At 46.5% G+C, this 16,581-nt stretch overlaps 5 protein-coding genes across 5 annotated transcripts; 3 read left to right on the top strand and 2 right to left on the bottom strand.

Moving 5' to 3' along the window:
- Nucleotides 1–565: 565 nt before the first annotated feature.
- Nucleotides 566–3,610, top strand: LOC108050496 (DNA repair and recombination protein RAD54-like). The gene is made up of 6 exons (XM_017132208.2): nucleotides 566–609; nucleotides 664–1,975; nucleotides 2,031–2,184; nucleotides 2,258–2,663; nucleotides 2,728–2,891; nucleotides 2,946–3,610. Exons 1-6 carry the CDS (start codon nucleotides 607–609, stop codon nucleotides 3,247–3,249), a joined length of 2,343 nt encoding a protein of 780 aa, XP_016987697.1. The 5' UTR covers nucleotides 566–606; the 3' UTR covers nucleotides 3,250–3,610.
- Nucleotides 3,265–5,232, bottom strand: LOC108050497 (protein ABHD13). Its single transcript, XM_017132209.2, has 5 exons — nucleotides 4,943–5,232; nucleotides 4,651–4,892; nucleotides 4,247–4,588; nucleotides 4,012–4,190; nucleotides 3,265–3,959 (listed from the first exon to the last, which is right to left on the bottom strand). The coding sequence occupies exons 1-5, from the start codon at nucleotides 5,079–5,081 to the stop codon at nucleotides 3,845–3,847; spliced, it is 1,017 nt and encodes a 338-aa protein (XP_016987698.1). The 5' UTR covers nucleotides 5,082–5,232; the 3' UTR covers nucleotides 3,265–3,844.
- A 593-nt stretch (nucleotides 5,233–5,825) lies between these two features.
- On the top strand, nucleotides 5,826–14,133 carry LOC108050485 (chromodomain-helicase-DNA-binding protein 1). The gene is made up of 7 exons (XM_017132193.2): nucleotides 5,826–6,049; nucleotides 7,420–7,923; nucleotides 7,979–8,088; nucleotides 8,151–8,324; nucleotides 8,388–12,950; nucleotides 13,010–13,123; nucleotides 13,206–14,133. The coding sequence occupies exons 1-7, from the start codon at nucleotides 6,041–6,043 to the stop codon at nucleotides 13,405–13,407; spliced, it is 5,676 nt and encodes a 1,891-aa protein (XP_016987682.2). The 5' UTR covers nucleotides 5,826–6,040; the 3' UTR covers nucleotides 13,408–14,133.
- Nucleotides 14,134–14,334: 201 nt separating this feature from the next.
- Nucleotides 14,335–15,038, top strand: LOC108050480 (EEF1A lysine methyltransferase 2). Its single transcript, XM_017132187.2, has one exon. The coding sequence runs from the start codon at nucleotides 14,365–14,367 to the stop codon at nucleotides 15,004–15,006; it is 642 nt and encodes a 213-aa protein (XP_016987676.1). The 5' UTR covers nucleotides 14,335–14,364; the 3' UTR covers nucleotides 15,007–15,038.
- Nucleotides 15,039–15,117: 79 nt separating this feature from the next.
- LOC108050479 lies at nucleotides 15,118–16,549 on the bottom strand. The gene is made up of 2 exons (XM_017132186.1): nucleotides 16,185–16,549; nucleotides 15,118–16,108 (listed from the first exon to the last, which is right to left on the bottom strand). The coding sequence occupies exons 1-2, from the start codon at nucleotides 16,471–16,473 to the stop codon at nucleotides 15,324–15,326; spliced, it is 1,074 nt and encodes a 357-aa protein (XP_016987675.1). The 5' UTR covers nucleotides 16,474–16,549; the 3' UTR covers nucleotides 15,118–15,323.
- Nucleotides 16,550–16,581: the final 32 nt, after the last annotated feature.

Below are 16,581 nucleotides of genomic sequence, written 5' to 3'. Positions count from 1 at the left end.
CGGTTTTTGGTAATCAGCGAATCTACTTGATCACTGTTCACTGATAGAGAGCTGATCATGATGCAAAAAGTCTTATATCTTGATCAGCAAAAGTAGAGCGTTAAAATAGTACTTCCTTTTTTAGATATCCAATATATCTACGGGTAGTATAAGCAAAGGCTAACAAGACAGAAAACATACATTTATATTAAAATAATTATAATTATAATTTTTATTTTGTTTGGAAACGATTTAGCATCATATATTTTTGCAAAAGAATGTTATTTGTTATATTAATTTGGCTGGGAAGTACCATTTTAATGTTGATCAGCTTTATAGTTACATCAACATTAACTATTGTACCTGTTCTGTGGTATACATATAATGCGTGCGGTTTTCCAACATTTTTATTTACACCTTTATGCAATATAAAAGTTTGGGGAAATATAAATTCTTAATTAGTTGGAAAATGATTAAAAACATACTTTTAAAACAATATCCCATTTAAAATACCTATAATTCACTGTCGGCGAGTCATCGATTATATTTGCGACTTGCAATTTTTGTGTGACCAGACTCGTAAATCCCTATCAGCTGTTCGCGCGACTGATATTTGAAACTCAAGAAATGGTAAATAATATTGTTTTTTTATTTTATCCCCCACTTAACCGAGTTCCTCTAAAGCGCCGTAGCCTGGCGCCCAGCCAACGGGGTCCTCAGCGTCCCGAGTCGCGACACTATTTCACTCCGCCGCTGCTGAAGAAGAACAAACGAGCCTGCCAGCAGGATTTGGAGCGGGAGCAGGAGCTTGACAGGAGACGCCACAGTGACCTGCGAGATGGCGGTAACACAGAAGACCTTCCCCTGCCCATTCGCATTGCAAACAGCGAGTATGAGCGGGCCATTGCCAAGGTGCTGGCCCGAAAGTTCAAGGTGCCCATCGATAACTACGTTCCGGATTACGGTGGAAACCGCTGCCTAGGAGTAAAACGCTGCATTTCCCGGCGACCCCTCCACGATCCGTTGGCCTGCAACGCCCTGGTTCTATATAATCCGCCCGCCTACTCGGAGCACGAGCGCATGGCCATGGATCCCAGCCAGGTCCTAGTGCACGTCGTAGTAGATCCGCTGCTTTGCAACATTCTGCGGCCGCATCAGAGGGAGGGGGTGCGCTTTATGTACGAGTGTGTCGAGGGAAAACGGGGCAACTTCAACGGTTGCATTATGGCCGATGAAATGGGTCTAGGAAAGACGCTACAGTGCGTCACCCTAGTGTGGACACTTCTAAGGCAAGGTCCCGAAAGCAAGCCGACTATTAACAAGGTCATAGTCGTTTCGCCGTCCTCGCTGGTGAAGAACTGGGAAAAGGAGTTCACCAAGTGGCTGCAAGGCCGGCTTCTTTGCCTGCCCATGGAGGGTGGCAACAAGGAGAACACCATCCGGGCCCTCGAGCAATTCTCCATGACTTCGTCGCGGCTTGGAACCCCTGTTCTGCTCATTAGCTACGAGACATTCCGCATCTATGCTGACATTCTGTGCAAGTACGAGGTGGGAATGGTTATATGCGACGAGGGACATCGGCTGAAGAACAGTGACAACCTCACATACCAGGCACTTATGGGCCTAAAGTCCAAACGTCGGGTCCTGCTCTCCGGAACGCCTATCCAAAACGACCTCACGGAGTACTTCAGTCTGGTGAACTTTGTGAACCCAGAGATGCTGGGCACGGCTGCTGTTTTTAAGCGAAACTTCGAAAGCAGTATTCTCCGAGGCCAGAATGCAGACTCCACGGAAGGGGAGCGAAAACGAGCCATGGAGAAAACGCAGGAGTTGGTAGGGCTGGTCGATCAATGCATCATCCGTCGCACCAATCAGATTCTTACAAAATACCTGCCCGTAAAGTTTGAGATGGTCATCTGCGCAAAGCTTACGCCTATTCAGCTTGAGCTCTATATGAATTTCTTGAAATCGGATCAAGTACGCCGCAGTCTGGCGGGTAAGCCATTCCTTAACGTACTTTAAAATTTGTACACAATTTAAATTCTTTTAAGACTGTAATGAGAAAGCCTCGTTAACGGCCCTAGCGGACATCACAACCCTGAAAAAAATTTGTAGTCATCCAGATCTTATTTATGATAAGATTACTGCACGGGAAAAGGGATTTGAGAATTCGCAAAACGTCCTGCCGAGTAACTACAAACCGAAGTAAGTGTGCACAAGATTTTGTTTTCTAACAGTATTGTTGTATTGGACTAAAACATATTAATATTTCTTTAAGGGATCTCAATCCTGAGCTGAGTGGCAAGTTCATGCTGCTGGACTTTATGCTAGCCGCCATACGGGCAGATGGAAATGACAAGGTGGTCCTCATTTCCAACTACACACAGACCCTGGATTTATTTGAGCAACTTGCGAGAAAGCGAAAGTACGGATTTGTCCGACTTGATGGCACCATGTCCATCAAGAAGCGATCGAAGGTTGTTGACCGGTTCAATGACCCACAGTCGGATACCTTCCTATTCATGCTGAGCAGCAAGGCTGGCGGGTGCGGCTTAAATTTGATTGGAGCCAATCGCCTGTTCATGTTTGATCCTGATTGGAATCCGGCTAACGATGAGCAGGCAATGGCCAGAGTGTGGCGCGATGGTCAGAAGAAGCCCTGCTACATTTATCGCTTGGTAGCGGTAAGTATTCACGGTACTTCTCTCAGAACTTCCGTAATTATACTGGATCAATTTATTTTTAAAGAGCGGATCGATTGAGGAAAAGATCCTCCAGCGGCAGACGCACAAAAAGTCCTTGTCGAGCACAATTATTGACAATAACGAATCGGCCGAAAAGCATTTTACCCGCGAAGACCTTAAGGACTTGTTTAGATTTGATGCAAACATTCTGTCTGATACGCACGACAAGTAAGAAAATTCTTTTTATATTCATTTAGTATTTATTAAAAAAATGTTACTTAGGCTTAAATGCAAACGCTGCGTACAAAATATTCAAACAAAGCCTCCGCCCGATGACACTGACTGCACATCGCATTTGTCTCAGTGGTTCCATTGCTCTAACAATCGTGGTCTGCCCGACAGTATCCTTGCCCAGGCTTGGACGGATAGCAAGTGCGTCTCCTTTGTCTTTCACCACCGGTCGCAGGCTCAAGAGATTGTGGCAAAGCCAGAGGAGGAACCATTAGAGGAAAAAACAATTAGCCGCAAGCGTCCATCTACGCCCCTTAGTGATGACAGTGCTGACGAGGACTTTATTGGATTCTAAACATTGTTTGCCGAATATTGTTTATTCTTGCACTTGTTTGCATTGTTTATTAATTTGCCCAATGTTTGTTTACTTAAGTCTAAACTTAAGACAGTTTATCTGGCTTCCGTCGCAATCTTAACAATTAAATAGTTTAACATTTCAAAAATGGAACCAGCACAAAATGTAAACGTGCTAGGGATGAAAGCTCTTTTGAACAAATCTGGCAAATTAGGAATCAGTCCAGAAAATGGGATTATTCTTTTGTGAAATACTGATTAATTTCAATAATATTAAGTGGCCACCAATTACATATTAGTCAAGTCGTAGTTTTTAATAGCTTAGTACAAATAAACTTCGCGCCGATAGGAGTTTGGAAAAATTCGGGTTGTAAAGTGGGTTCATTTGTTTAAGCGGATAATAATAGTTATTATAAATCAACAGCCATATCGCTAGCACGTTATTCTCTGCACATAAAAAGCAACATAGCATATAGCGATGTCTCGATTAAAACCATTTCATATACAGATTAATATTTCGTTTGTGTATATAAGTATTAAACCATTCGCAGTGTTAACACAGTCAATTGAACACTTGATGTATTCGGGTCTAGGAGCTATACATCAATAATTTTATGCTCTAGCTCCACCCAGACATTGCTCTTCTCCGGCGCCTTTTGGAGCGGCTCCTGCTGCAGCTCGGCCAGAAATCCTCCGATTGCCTGATAGTACCTAAAGAGCAACCAATGGATAATAGGAAAAAAAGAATTTCTGCCAACCATACCCATCTACTATCCAGGTGTCGTTGTGCGATCCTCCGGGGAACTCAAGCAAGCGCTTCAGCTCACTGCCGCATTTGGTATACAAGGCACGCATCATGCGCGGTGGCACTAAGTTGTCCGCAAGGCCCGATATAAATAAAAATGGAACCGAACACTTGCCTATCTTGCTCATGGACTGATACTGCAAGGGGATATGAAAATAGGGTCGAATCTCAACTATATAAGCCTCAGACTTACCTTATTCTTAAACAATAGATTTGGTATATACTTCACAGACGGATGGACCAGTTCCACGGCCATTTCCGGTATGCTGCTAAATGTGTTCTCTACAATGGCACACATTAGTTTCTGGCCATACACGGTATCGGCGGCCACGTCAACGACCACGGCTCCGCCCAGGGAGCGCCCGAAGAGGATCAGTTGGGAGTGGTCCAGATCGTGGCGGGTGTGCAGATAATCAATAGCCGCCCTAGCGTCAGTTACCAAGCCTCTTTCAGTTGGCACACCAGTTGACAGGCCATATCCGCGGTATTCCACCATAAGAATGTTGCAGTGCAGGTGGTGATAGATGCCCCAGACCTGAGAAATAAATCAAAGTGTTGTAATAGGGAGTTGGTATCCAGTTTTGGGCCTCCACTAACGTTCTGCATGCGGTGTCCCATATTGCCAGCGTTACCGTGGAAGTAGAGCAACGTGGGCACCGACTTGGAGCGCTCCTCCGGCTGGCTTATCCAGAAGGCGTGCAAAGTGACGTCGTCGGGTGTCTTGATGCTGACCGTGATGTGAGGCAAGTTGTGCATCGTCGGAATGGGCACGTAAATGCGGGAATTGGCTGGCAGGTCCGGATGATAGAGTAGCAGGTCCTGAGCATAGTAGAATATCACTGAAAGGGAACATTTTGAATGCGAAAGTCTGCTCGAAACGGATACGTACGTAGGATGATGATGCCGAAGAGCGCCAACGTCATGTAACCCCCGTAGAAGTAGTAGAATATGAAGCACAACAGGAAGGCTCCAAGTACTCCTACGCCAACGCCACGTGATTTGGGCAGCGCGATGCCCACTTCTTTCATGTTGGCGTATGGTCCAGCTGTGCTACATGTCCAAACCCCTAATTTAATTAAATCGCAGTTCCAGCTCCAGAACACAAAACGATACGATTAAATTGTAATGTACACCGCCCACAGCTGACTTCTAAGACACCTGTGAGGTGCGATAAGTTATCGATTTCGCAGCACAGTAAATACTGGATATTAGCTACCCAGGTCCTGTAATAGTGAAAACACTGATTACAAATATAATGTAAAAGTTCCTCTTTTTTATCAGTTTAATTTTTCAAGAATATATAAAATTAAGGTTTATGGCTGCAGTATTGCCCTACTCGACAGTGAAAAGTATTGAATTGTGGAAATCGAATTATTCATAACTTTAAAGTCAGCTGTGCTTATATAGAATAACTAAGATATAAATTAAACATAAATGAAGCAGTGAGTTATTACTATTACTTTTGCACATTTTCGAGCGGTATATTTACAGACCTTTAAAAAGCACAGGTATCAAGCAGAAGCAAACAGATTTAATATTAAATGTTTGGATCTTGATTTTTCAAGTAGAGCACCATTGGATAATTTTTTAGATATCATAAAAAAAACTATGTATTAATATTTGTACACCATGGGTAACCACATATACAATGACACGTCAGAATTTTTTTTAACCACTGATATAAGACTGCATATTAAAATAACAAAATATTTTTTAAATTTTAATTTCGATATATATTTTTGCTCACCTCTATCGTTCAATGTCATCTCCATCTTATTACGCACGTCCACACTAATTCAAAATGGTGGATTTCTGCTGCGTCGCATGAGTAAAACGTGAAAAACGATCTTTTTGTTTCGATAAAGTGCATTTAAAAACAAGTGGCTTGCAGAAAAAACATAAACATTTGCCAGCGACCGTAAACAAGTGAATGCCCTGTATTTAATGAGCGCTATACGGCAACTGTGTGTGCTACCACGACAATATAATGAGCCAGGTGAGTAGGCCTTGAAAAAGCTGTGAATATCGAACGTCGGTGTGTGTGAAAAAATCGGAAAAACTATGAATTTCTTCTATCATTCGAAGCGAGACAATTCAAATAAGTTTGATCCTAGTTGTCGTGTGAGTATAAACGTAAAACAAGTGCTACATACGTGACAAACGCTCCGTTTCGTGGGCGTGGCTGTTCAGCCCCGAAGTCCGTAGAAGTCCCCTCGTCGCGAGACACCCGCACTTTGATGGGTCGCCGCGCGGCTGCTAGTGGAGCATTTGGACAAAAGGATAGATTTGGCCATTATCCCGTATGTGTTTCATCCTTTTGACCCTGCCTGACTGCTCGTAAGGCTCCGACGTGGCAGCCAATGTGGATTTTGTAAAAATCCATTGGGTACCCATTTTCGCAAAATCCGCTCAAATTCAAGAATTTCGGTTTGTTTTCATTTAATGCGGCTATAAAAATCCTTCAAATTACATGGATTTCATTATTTTTCCGACCAAATTGAAAATTTTCATCGATTACGTAATCAGAAATTGCTAGGTGCAAAGTTTCCTCTGGCGGATTTCTGTCCAATTTCCTGGGGATTCTGAACCCGCCAAAAGGCAACCGGCAAATGATTTCCTGGAATTCCTCCTTCCTTTATCAGAACCCATTATTAAAAATAATTTTCTTTCAATTGACAAGCCTAAATCCATAGTTTTGTGCTTTTTTCATGGGAAGATCGTGTCCAGGAGTCCAAAAACCAGTTTGTTTTTAAGGATTTCCCCGTTTTTTCTGACCAGGATATGTGTTTTGTGGCTACCGCGTACTGTGTGAAGTAGTCATGTGATTCCTTCGTGTGCTGTCCGGTGCCGCGATCGTTGTTAGATTTGTTCTTCATTTTTGATCATTAAAGGTAGCTTAAGCGAAATTCTGGAGAGGATTTGCACCGTGGAAGCCATCATCGTGCACTTTACTAAACGATTAACCACTCTGTTTTATATTGTAGCCTTTCTACTAGTGCCCAAAGCCCTTTATTTCGCAGTTCACGGGTTTTTAATAAGGATTCGTTGGTTTTGAAGTTAGGCATTAATCTTGAGGGGATTAGGGCTAATTATTCTTCCACAATGTCATCAATTGTCTTGCATAACAGTTTTCTGACTCAGTATGATTGTGATCTGCCCTTGGGGAGCGAAAAAAGGATAACCTTTTACCTTTTTCACCATTTTGGTTACATTTTAAAGTAATACTGGCGATTTCTGGCCACGATTGGCAGGCCCAAAGCCCGTGTTGATACTTAAACTGTTTTGTTCCTCACGGTAATCTGACACCAAGTATTTTTACCTGCAGCCTAGACTGATTTCACCTTTAATTTCTTTGTAACTGACCAGGCACTCAATGAATCGGCGAATAGTATTGGCTCAGACGAACAAGATGATAATAGGGACGAGACAAATGGCACCGACCATAGTGGCAGTGGCAGCGGTAGTGGCTCCTCTGGGTCCGATTCTGACTCGGATAGCTCCTCGGGCAACTCTAGCGATGGACGCAGTTCCCCAGAGCCGGAGGAGAAACCGTTATCGGTGGCAGGGTTTCCACCGACGGCCGCTGCTGCCCAGGCAGACAGCAAGACAAACGGATTCACAGACGATCAGGAGGACAGCTCCAGTGACGGGTCCAGCGGCAGCGATTCCGAATCGGATGACCCAGCAAATCAAAGGGACCAGAGCAACAACAATGCCAATACCAGCATCAGCTTGCCTAAGCCGGAGCAGGATGAGGAGGAAGACGATGAGACTGAGGCTGGTCAGCAGCAGCCAACCAGCGATGCTTCTGCCGACGAAGGAAGTGATAGTTCTGCCAACGTCTCGCCCACATCTTCCAGCAGCAGCAGTGTAAGTCGGGATCCGCGGATATTTCTTTAAAAATTCCTAACCTTTCTCCATTCAGGAGGAAGAGGAGGAGGACTACAAACCCAAGAGAACGCGCCAGGCGCGCAAACCACCGACTGCAGCAGAAAAAACCAAGAAAGCTCCCACTCCCAAGAACAAAAAGAAAACGTGAGATTTTTAGCTTCCTTTTTCTAAATCTTTTTTGCAAATGCATTCGGTTTATATGCCAGCTGGGACTCGGACGATAGCGACGAAAGCGAGGACAGTGATGAGGATGTGTCCGCCGCCCAAAGGCGCAAATCAGCAGCAATTACCTCCCGAAGCAAACCCGCACAGCAGCAGCAGCGACGTAGGGTAAAATCCTTTAGTTCCGAGGACAGTGACGATGACGACGCCAGCAAACGGTAATGATCCCGATCCTGATGCTTCAACACATATCCTGATTCATGTTCATCCTCTTTCACCAGCTGTGCTACACGTCGCACGGCCGCTGCAGTTAGCTACAAGGAGGCCTCTGAGGACGAGGCTACCGACTCGGAGGATCTGCTTGAGTTTGAGTACGATGAAAGCCAGGCTGCCACCACTGCCGCCGCAGCCGAGGAAGAGGAGAAGTGCGAGACTATTGAGCGCATCCTGGCCCAGCGGTTCGGCAAGAAGGGATGCACTGGCAACCAGACAACGATCTATGCCATCGAGGAGAACGGCTTCGATCCAAATGCTGGATTTGATGAGAAGCAAAGTTCCGACGCTGAAGCTGAGTCACAGTTTCTGATCAAGTGGAAGGGCTGGTCGTACATCCACAACACCTGGGAATCGGAGGCTACCTTGCGTGATATGAAAGCCAAGGGTATGAAGAAGCTGGACAACTTCATCAAAAAAGAACAGGACCAGGCCTACTGGCGTCGCTACGCCGGACCCGAGGACATCGACTACTTCGAGTGCCAGCTGGAACTGCAGCACGAGCTGCTCAAGTCATACAACAACGTGGATCGCATTATTGCCAAGGGCTCTAAGCCGGATGACGGCGCCGAGGAGTATCTGTGCAAGTGGCAATCTCTTCCGTACGCCGAGTCAACCTGGGAGGACGCCGCTCTGGTACTGCGCAAATGGCAACGCTGCGCGGAGCAGTTCACCGAGCGCGAATGCTCCAAGTGCACACCCTCCCGCCACTGCCGAGTGCTTAAATATCGCCCGAAATTTTCACGTATCAAGAACCAGCCGGAGTTTCTCTCAGCGGGCCTGACACTTAGAGATTACCAAATGGATGGCCTTAATTGGTTGCTGCATTCGTGGTGCAAGGAAAACTCGGTAATCCTGGCCGATGAGATGGGACTTGGCAAGACCATCCAGACCATCTGCTTCCTGTACTCGCTGTTCAAGCTGAACCATCTGTACGGGCCGTTTCTGTGCGTTGTGCCGCTTAGCACCATGACGGCATGGCAGCGGGAGTTCGACCTGTGGGCTCCTGACATGAATGTCGTCACCTACCTCGGCGACATCAAGTCACGCGAGCTGATCCAGCAGTACGAGTGGCAGTTTGAGGGCTCCAAGCGACTTAAGTTCAATTGCATCCTCACAACGTACGAGATTGTGCTGAAGGACAAGCAATTCCTGGGTACTCTTCAGTGGGCTGCGCTGCTCGTGGACGAAGCGCATCGTCTTAAGAATGACGACTCGTTGCTGTATAAATCGCTTAAGGAATTCGACACTAACCATCGTCTTCTTATTACTGGCACTCCGCTGCAGAACTCATTGAAGGAGCTTTGGGCTTTGCTGCACTTCATCATGCCGGATAAATTCGACACGTGGGAGAACTTTGAGGTGCAGCACGGCAACGCAGAGGACAAGGGCTACACTCGGCTGCATCAGCAGCTCGAGCCGTATATCCTGCGTAGGGTCAAAAAGGACGTAGAGAAGTCGCTGCCGGCTAAAGTTGAGCAGATCCTGCGAGTCGAGATGACATCGCTACAAAAGCAGTACTACAAGTGGATCCTTACCAAAAACTTCGATGCATTGCGAAAAGGAAAGCGTGGCAGTACTTCCACTTTCTTGAACATAGTCATCGAGCTAAAGAAGTGTTGCAACCACGCTGCCCTTATACGACCTTCGGAATTTGAATTGATGGGCTTGCAACAGGATGAGGCACTGCAAACTCTACTGAAGGGATCCGGAAAACTCGTGCTGCTCGATAAGCTTCTCTGCCGGTTGAAGGAGACAGGCCACCGCGTTCTGATTTTCTCACAGATGGTGCGCATGCTGGATGTCCTGGCTGATTACCTCCAGAAGCGTCACTGGCCGTTCCAGCGACTCGACGGTAGCATTAAGGGTGAAATGAGGCGCCAGGCCTTAGATCATTTCAATGCCGACGGCAGTCAGGACTTCTGCTTCCTACTCTCCACAAGAGCTGGTGGATTGGGCATAAATTTAGCCACCGCTGATACAGTGATTATCTTCGACTCTGACTGGAACCCTCAGAACGATTTACAGGCGCAGGCGAGAGCCCATCGCATTGGACAGAAAAACCAGGTTAACATTTATCGCCTTGTCACAGCCAGATCCGTTGAGGAGCAGATCGTGGAGCGAGCCAAACAGAAGATGGTGCTGGACCATCTGGTCATTCAGCGGATGGACACTACGGGTCGCACTGTGCTGGACAAGAGCGGCAACGGGCACTCGTCCAACTCGAATCCGTTCAACAAGGACGATCTATCTGCAATCCTTAAGTTTGGGGCAGAGGAGTTGTTTAAGGATGAGCAGGATCATGACGACGATCTGGTTTGCGACATTGACGACATTCTGCGCAGGGCAGAGACCCGCAACGAGGACCCTGAAATGCCAGCAGACGATTTGTTGTCCGCTTTCAAGGTGGCTAGCATAGCAGCCTTTGAAGAGGAGCCGAGCGATTCGGCTAACAAGCAGGATGATGCCGCCGGCGACGAGGACGACAGCAAGGACTGGGACGACATCATTCCGGAGGGCTTCCGCAAAGCAATCGACGATCAGGCGCGAGCCAAAGAGATGGAGGATCTATACCTGCCGCCTCGCAGGAAGACGGTCGCTGCGAACCAAAATGAGGCAAAGCGTGGAGGCGGCAAGGGGGGTAAGGCTAAACAGCAGGCTGACGACTCCGGCGGCGACTCGGACTACGAGCTTGGCTCCGACGGTAGTGGTGACGATGGCCGACCCCGCAAGCGAGGACGCCCTACCATGAAGGAGAAAATTACCGGGTTCACGGATGCGGAGTTGCGTCGTTTCATCCGCAGCTACAAAAAGTTTCCCGCCCCACTTCACCGCATGGAGGCCATTGCATGCGATGCTGAGCTGCAAGAAAAGCCGCTGGCGGAGCTGAAGCGCCTCGGAGAGATGCTGCATGACCGCTGCGTTCAGTTTCTGCACGAGCACAAGGAAGAAGAGAACAAGACTGCGGCCGTGGATGAGACGCCGGGCGCTAAGCAGCGCCGCGCACGCGCCACCTTTTCTGTGAAGCTGGGTGGCGTCTCCTTTAATGCCAAAAAGCTGATAGCCTGCGAGCAGGAGCTGCAGCCGCTCAACGAGATCATGCCCAGCATGCCCGATGAGCGCCAGCAGTGGAGCTTCAATATCAAGACGCGCGCCGCAGTTTTCGATGTGGACTGGGGCAATGAGGAGGACACAAAGCTGCTGTGCGGCATTTACCAATACGGTATTGGATCCTGGGAGCAGATGAAGCTGGACCCCACGCTCAAGCTCACGGACAAGATCCTGTTAAACGACACGCGCAAGCCGCAGGCCAAGCAACTGCAGACGCGAGCCGAGTACCTGCTCAAGATCATCAAGAAGAACGTGGAGCTGACCAAGGGCGGCCAACGACGACAACGTCGGCCCAGAGCTTCGCGTGCCAACGAGGCCAAAGTGGCAAGCCAGACAGCTATCTCGAATAACGAAGGTAAGTCGCAGGACGCCGATGACCCAAACGATGCACGCACCGCCGCCGAGAGCAGTACCAGTCAGGTGGACCCATCAATCGCGTCGCCACACAATGTTCCGGCCGCTGAACAGTCCAATAGCACCGCTAAAAAGACCAAAAAGTCCAAGGCCCGGTCGAAAAAGACTAGTGCCTCAGACAACAACGGCAATAAGCCAATGCACTTTACGGCCAACAACGAACCAAGGGCTTTGGAGGTGCTGGGCGATCTAGATCCCAGCATATTCAATGAGTGCAAGGAAAAGATGCGTCCAGTGAAGAAGGCCCTAAAGGCTCTGGATCAGCCGGATGTTAGTCTGTCCGACCAGGATCAGCTGCAGCACACTAGGGATTGCCTCTTGCAAATCGGCAAGCAGATTGACGTTTGCCTAAATCCCTACGGTGAGCCAGAAAAAAAGGAGTGGCGCAGCAACCTGTGGTATTTTGTGTCCAAGTTTACTGAGCTGGATGCCAAACGTCTCTTTAAAATCTACAAGCACGCACTGAAGCAGAAAACGGGCGGTGGTGACGACGCAAGCGAGGCGAAGGGAAAAGCCAAGGATACGGCAGGAAGTCCTACCAAGTCAAAGCGCAACGGCCTCTCAGCAGAGGAAAAAGACAAGGAGCGCGACAAAAGTGGTGGTAAAAAAAAGAAGAAGGACAAGGACAAAGAACGTACTGGGCAGTCGCGCTATCCGGAAACAGGTACAGCCTCAACTGGTCGCTTTGCTAACGACTCGCCTCTGAAGCGGAAGCGTGATGAGAACGATGCTGAGGCCAGCAGCGGAGTATCTGGTATTCCTGGTGGGGGCATCGGTGACCACCTTAAGTCTATGTCATTCAAAAGGCTGAACATGGATCGCCATGAGGAGCGCAAAAAACACCATCGCAGCGCCGATTACTACGGTGGCAGTGGTCCACCTATGAGCAGTGGAGGTTACGAAGGTGGCGGCAGCAGTAACTCCCGGCGACAAGGCCCCACCTCCCCCTCCACACCGAACAATCGTGGAGGTAGAGGCGGCTACGAACCACCGCCTGCTCCGTCCGGCTACACCCCGGAGATGGAGCGGTGGCATCCCCGTGAAAGGTAATATCCAAAATCGGCGATTTAGCTTGAAGAAGATTCATTTTATGATTTTATTACAGGTACAGCCAGGAATACAAACGCGATCGCTACGATGGGTATCCGCGCAGTGGAGGAGCTCCCGGCGGCTATCATCGCGAACAACGCGAGCGCGATCGTCGTCCCGACAAGCGCAGGTAATTTATCAGCAAGTCTCAAGTAGTCAATCTCTTATATCGATTACGTTATATTTTTTTATTTGATGGTAATCTATTTTAGATATCCCTCTGGCCTGCCGCCTCATTCTTACTCGAGCCACTACCTGCCGCCTAACTACTATGGAATGCCAAATGGAGTCGTTCCTGGCCTACCACCACCGCCGCCCAGTTACCGCAGTGACCCCCGCGGCTATCCGGTGATGTCGCGAGATTATCCTGCCGACTACAGACGCAGCGACTACGAGCGACGCACGCAGACCTGAGAAGTCGGTTTTTGAACCCGTCTGTCTATTGTACATAGAACGCCTAGATTTAAGCCCGGCTGGGAGGATAAGTCCTGCCCAGCCACTCGACAGAAGAAAACCAACCTGCATACAATACGTTAAGCGTAGCTCCTTACACCTGTACAAGTAATACCTAGCAGCTAACTATACTTCTAAAAATAATTTCACATCCGATAGCACAGAGGGCAAGCACTGCATCATCCAGGGTTTAGCGGCAATACCTGCAACCTAATCTTAGACTTTCTGTGTATAAATCATAGGCTTTAACTCGTTCATCATTACAACAAATTATTTTTATACTATTTAACTGTACAGAAGGTGCGGCGGTTATGAAGGTGTGCTGTGTGGTATGCATGTGGCCCATGATGCAAACAAGTCGTTTAAAAGCTTTTAAACCAACAACAAATTCTCACTATATTTAAATACTAAGATATGATTGTAAACACACAAGCAATGGGGATCGTTGAGGAATCGTATCAAGGTTATGAAATGTGGCAGCAGACTAATAATTTGTTTAATGTCTATATTGCATTCTAACTTTTATATACCGTTTAGAAATATAGAATCAGCGAATGATCCAGAGAATTGTAATTTAGTTAAAATTAAAGCTACTAATATTAATGATGTATTAATATACAAAGTACGTTGTAGTGTCTGAGAAATCTATTAAAAATATATCAATAAATTATAAATATATGAAATTAACTAAAGTCTTAATTTTTTGGCAAATCAAAATGAAAAAGTTGAAACTAAAATAAAATATGTATTGTTTTATCTAGTTTTTAAAGAGTCAATTAAGAGCAACTTAAAAAAAGCCCCCGAGTTTCATATTTCATAGTTCCATTTTTGAATCTAACCATTCGACGTTATCTTGACTCGTCGCGCAAAATCAGCTGTTCAAAATTCACTACCATCCCTATTTAATAATCATAAATAATGGAAAACGAGCATGGATCTGAACTGGGAACCCAGGAATACTGGGAATCTAGCTACAATCGCGAGATTCGTAACTACAAGAACCACGGGGATGTGGGCGAGATCTGGTTCGACGAGGACTCGCAGCAGCGCGTGATCGACTGGCTGCTAAAGCAGGAAGAGATCGGCAAACAGGCGAGAGTACTTGACCTGGGTTGCGGAAATGGGATGTTTCTCGTGGGGCTGGCCAATGAGGGATACGGTCAGCTGACCGGCGTGGACTACTCCCCAAAGGCCGTCGAGTTGGCCCATAATATAGCGCAGGATAACAACCTGGAGATTAGCTACAAGGTGGCAGACTTGACACAGCCACAGGACGATCTGGGCACCTTTGATGTAGTGCACGACAAGGGAACCTATGATGCAGTCAGCCTCTGTCCGGATAGTCCCAAGGAGAAGCGTGCCCTATATCTCGCGACGGTGGAGAAGTTGTTACGCACTGCCGACAGCCTGTTTGTCATCACATCCTGCAACTGGACGGAGGATGAACTGGAGCAAAGCTTTGATAAGTTTATTAAATACCATACTATTCCCACACCGACCTTCAAGTTTGGTGGCAAGGTGGGCAACGTGGTTACCTCAGTTGTATTTAAGAAACTTTAAATAAAAAATTATTGCAAATTTGTACATGGTAACGATTACGATTTTGTTCTTCTCTTGTCAAATAGATATCCATGATGAATTATTAAGCCAAAATTTGTTAGGTTCGGTTTATTTTTTAAATTTTTTTAAAATAGAATAAAATATTAAATATTTGTACCTAACCATTTCAGTTTTATGGTAAAATTTTATATAAAAATATTAAACATGAAATATAATTTTTTCCTATACAAGACATAGAAATCCTTAAGGATATAAAATATAAATGCATCACAAATTAAAATCAATGTCATGCAAAAAAACTTATAAGTAGGATACATTTACATTGCGCGCCATTTTCGTCCAACTGGGGAACCAAGCGGCCTTACTTGGTGGAAGAGAATTGCTTGCTCCTCAGCAAAGGCCAGGAAATCCATGCCATAATGCTGGATGAGTTTCATGAGCATGTCGACGTCCGCCTCAGCCTGATGGGCATTACTTGCCGGCCGTTGAAATTTTCTAGAGAACAGATTTTCCAATCTGTAAATACCCCGGGGCGGAAAGCGTTTTGTCTCGGCACACATCAAACCACTGAAGAGTTTTCGGCGAGATCGAAACTCTTGGGTTTTAAGCTTGGCAGGTTTTATATCCTCATCGTCATCGCCACCGAATAAATACTTGCGCTTAACGGAAGCTTCCATTGGGGTCAGAATAGGACGCTTTGGAGTCGTTTCATTCCTGACTCTCCAGTCAATTTGCTTGGCAACTTTTGGCTCCTTTATGGCAGAGTCATTTTCGTTAATGGATTCAAATTGCGTGTCAGCTTCAGTTTCATCATTTGGATCAAGTTCCTGCATATTCCCTGGAACCTTCAAGAGACTTTGTTCCTTTACAAGGTTATCGTCTATCTCAAAGAAGGCACGTAGTGAGTCCACACAAGTCATGGAATGCGGAAGTTCCATGTTAAGTTTTTCAAAGGCCTGCCTCAGAATGGGAAAATCAAAACCCCAGCCATTGTGAGCTACCAGGCAAACTGGAGCTGGCAAGTGTTTCAGGAAGCTGATGATAAGTTGTGCGGAATCCCCGTTTAACTTGGATTCCCGCTCCAGCAAGTAATTGCTTAGACCTGATAATCATTAAATTAACAAGATAATCACTTATCAATGATGATTCATAATATTAGGATGCACTTTATGGCGAACCTGTGATACTCTCGGCCTCCGGTTGCACCATCATTGACGGCTGGAATAGTAGGTTCAACTTGTGCAACACGCGCGGTGGCGCCGGCACTTTCTGCTGACCCTGCTCCTCATTCTGAGCCACACCTTTCTTAATGAGATCGGCCTCAAAGGCGTAAATGCACAGCTCCGTAATGCCGACACGATTGTAATTGTGTTCGGGCAAGTTAGTCGTCTCCAGATCTATTACAGCAAAGGTGGAAATCTTCGGCTGGTCTTCCGACTGCTGCACGTCTAGTTGGTTTGAGGCCATTGGAAATGCTACTGATCATTATCCCGTTTAAAGTTGATTTTATTTGAAATGCATCATATCTAAAATTTCTGGGGATTTACCAACACTACAAGTGGACTTTTTATGGTT

The sequence above is a fragment of the Drosophila rhopaloa genome, unplaced genomic scaffold, assembly GCF_018152115.1.
Source record: "Drosophila rhopaloa isolate 14029-0021.01 unplaced genomic scaffold, ASM1815211v1 contig_2, whole genome shotgun sequence".
Lineage (NCBI taxonomy): Eukaryota > Metazoa > Arthropoda > Insecta > Diptera > Drosophilidae > Drosophila > Drosophila rhopaloa.
Note: the sequence above shows the minus strand (reverse complement) of the source record. Positions and strands in the feature narration are given on the sequence as shown.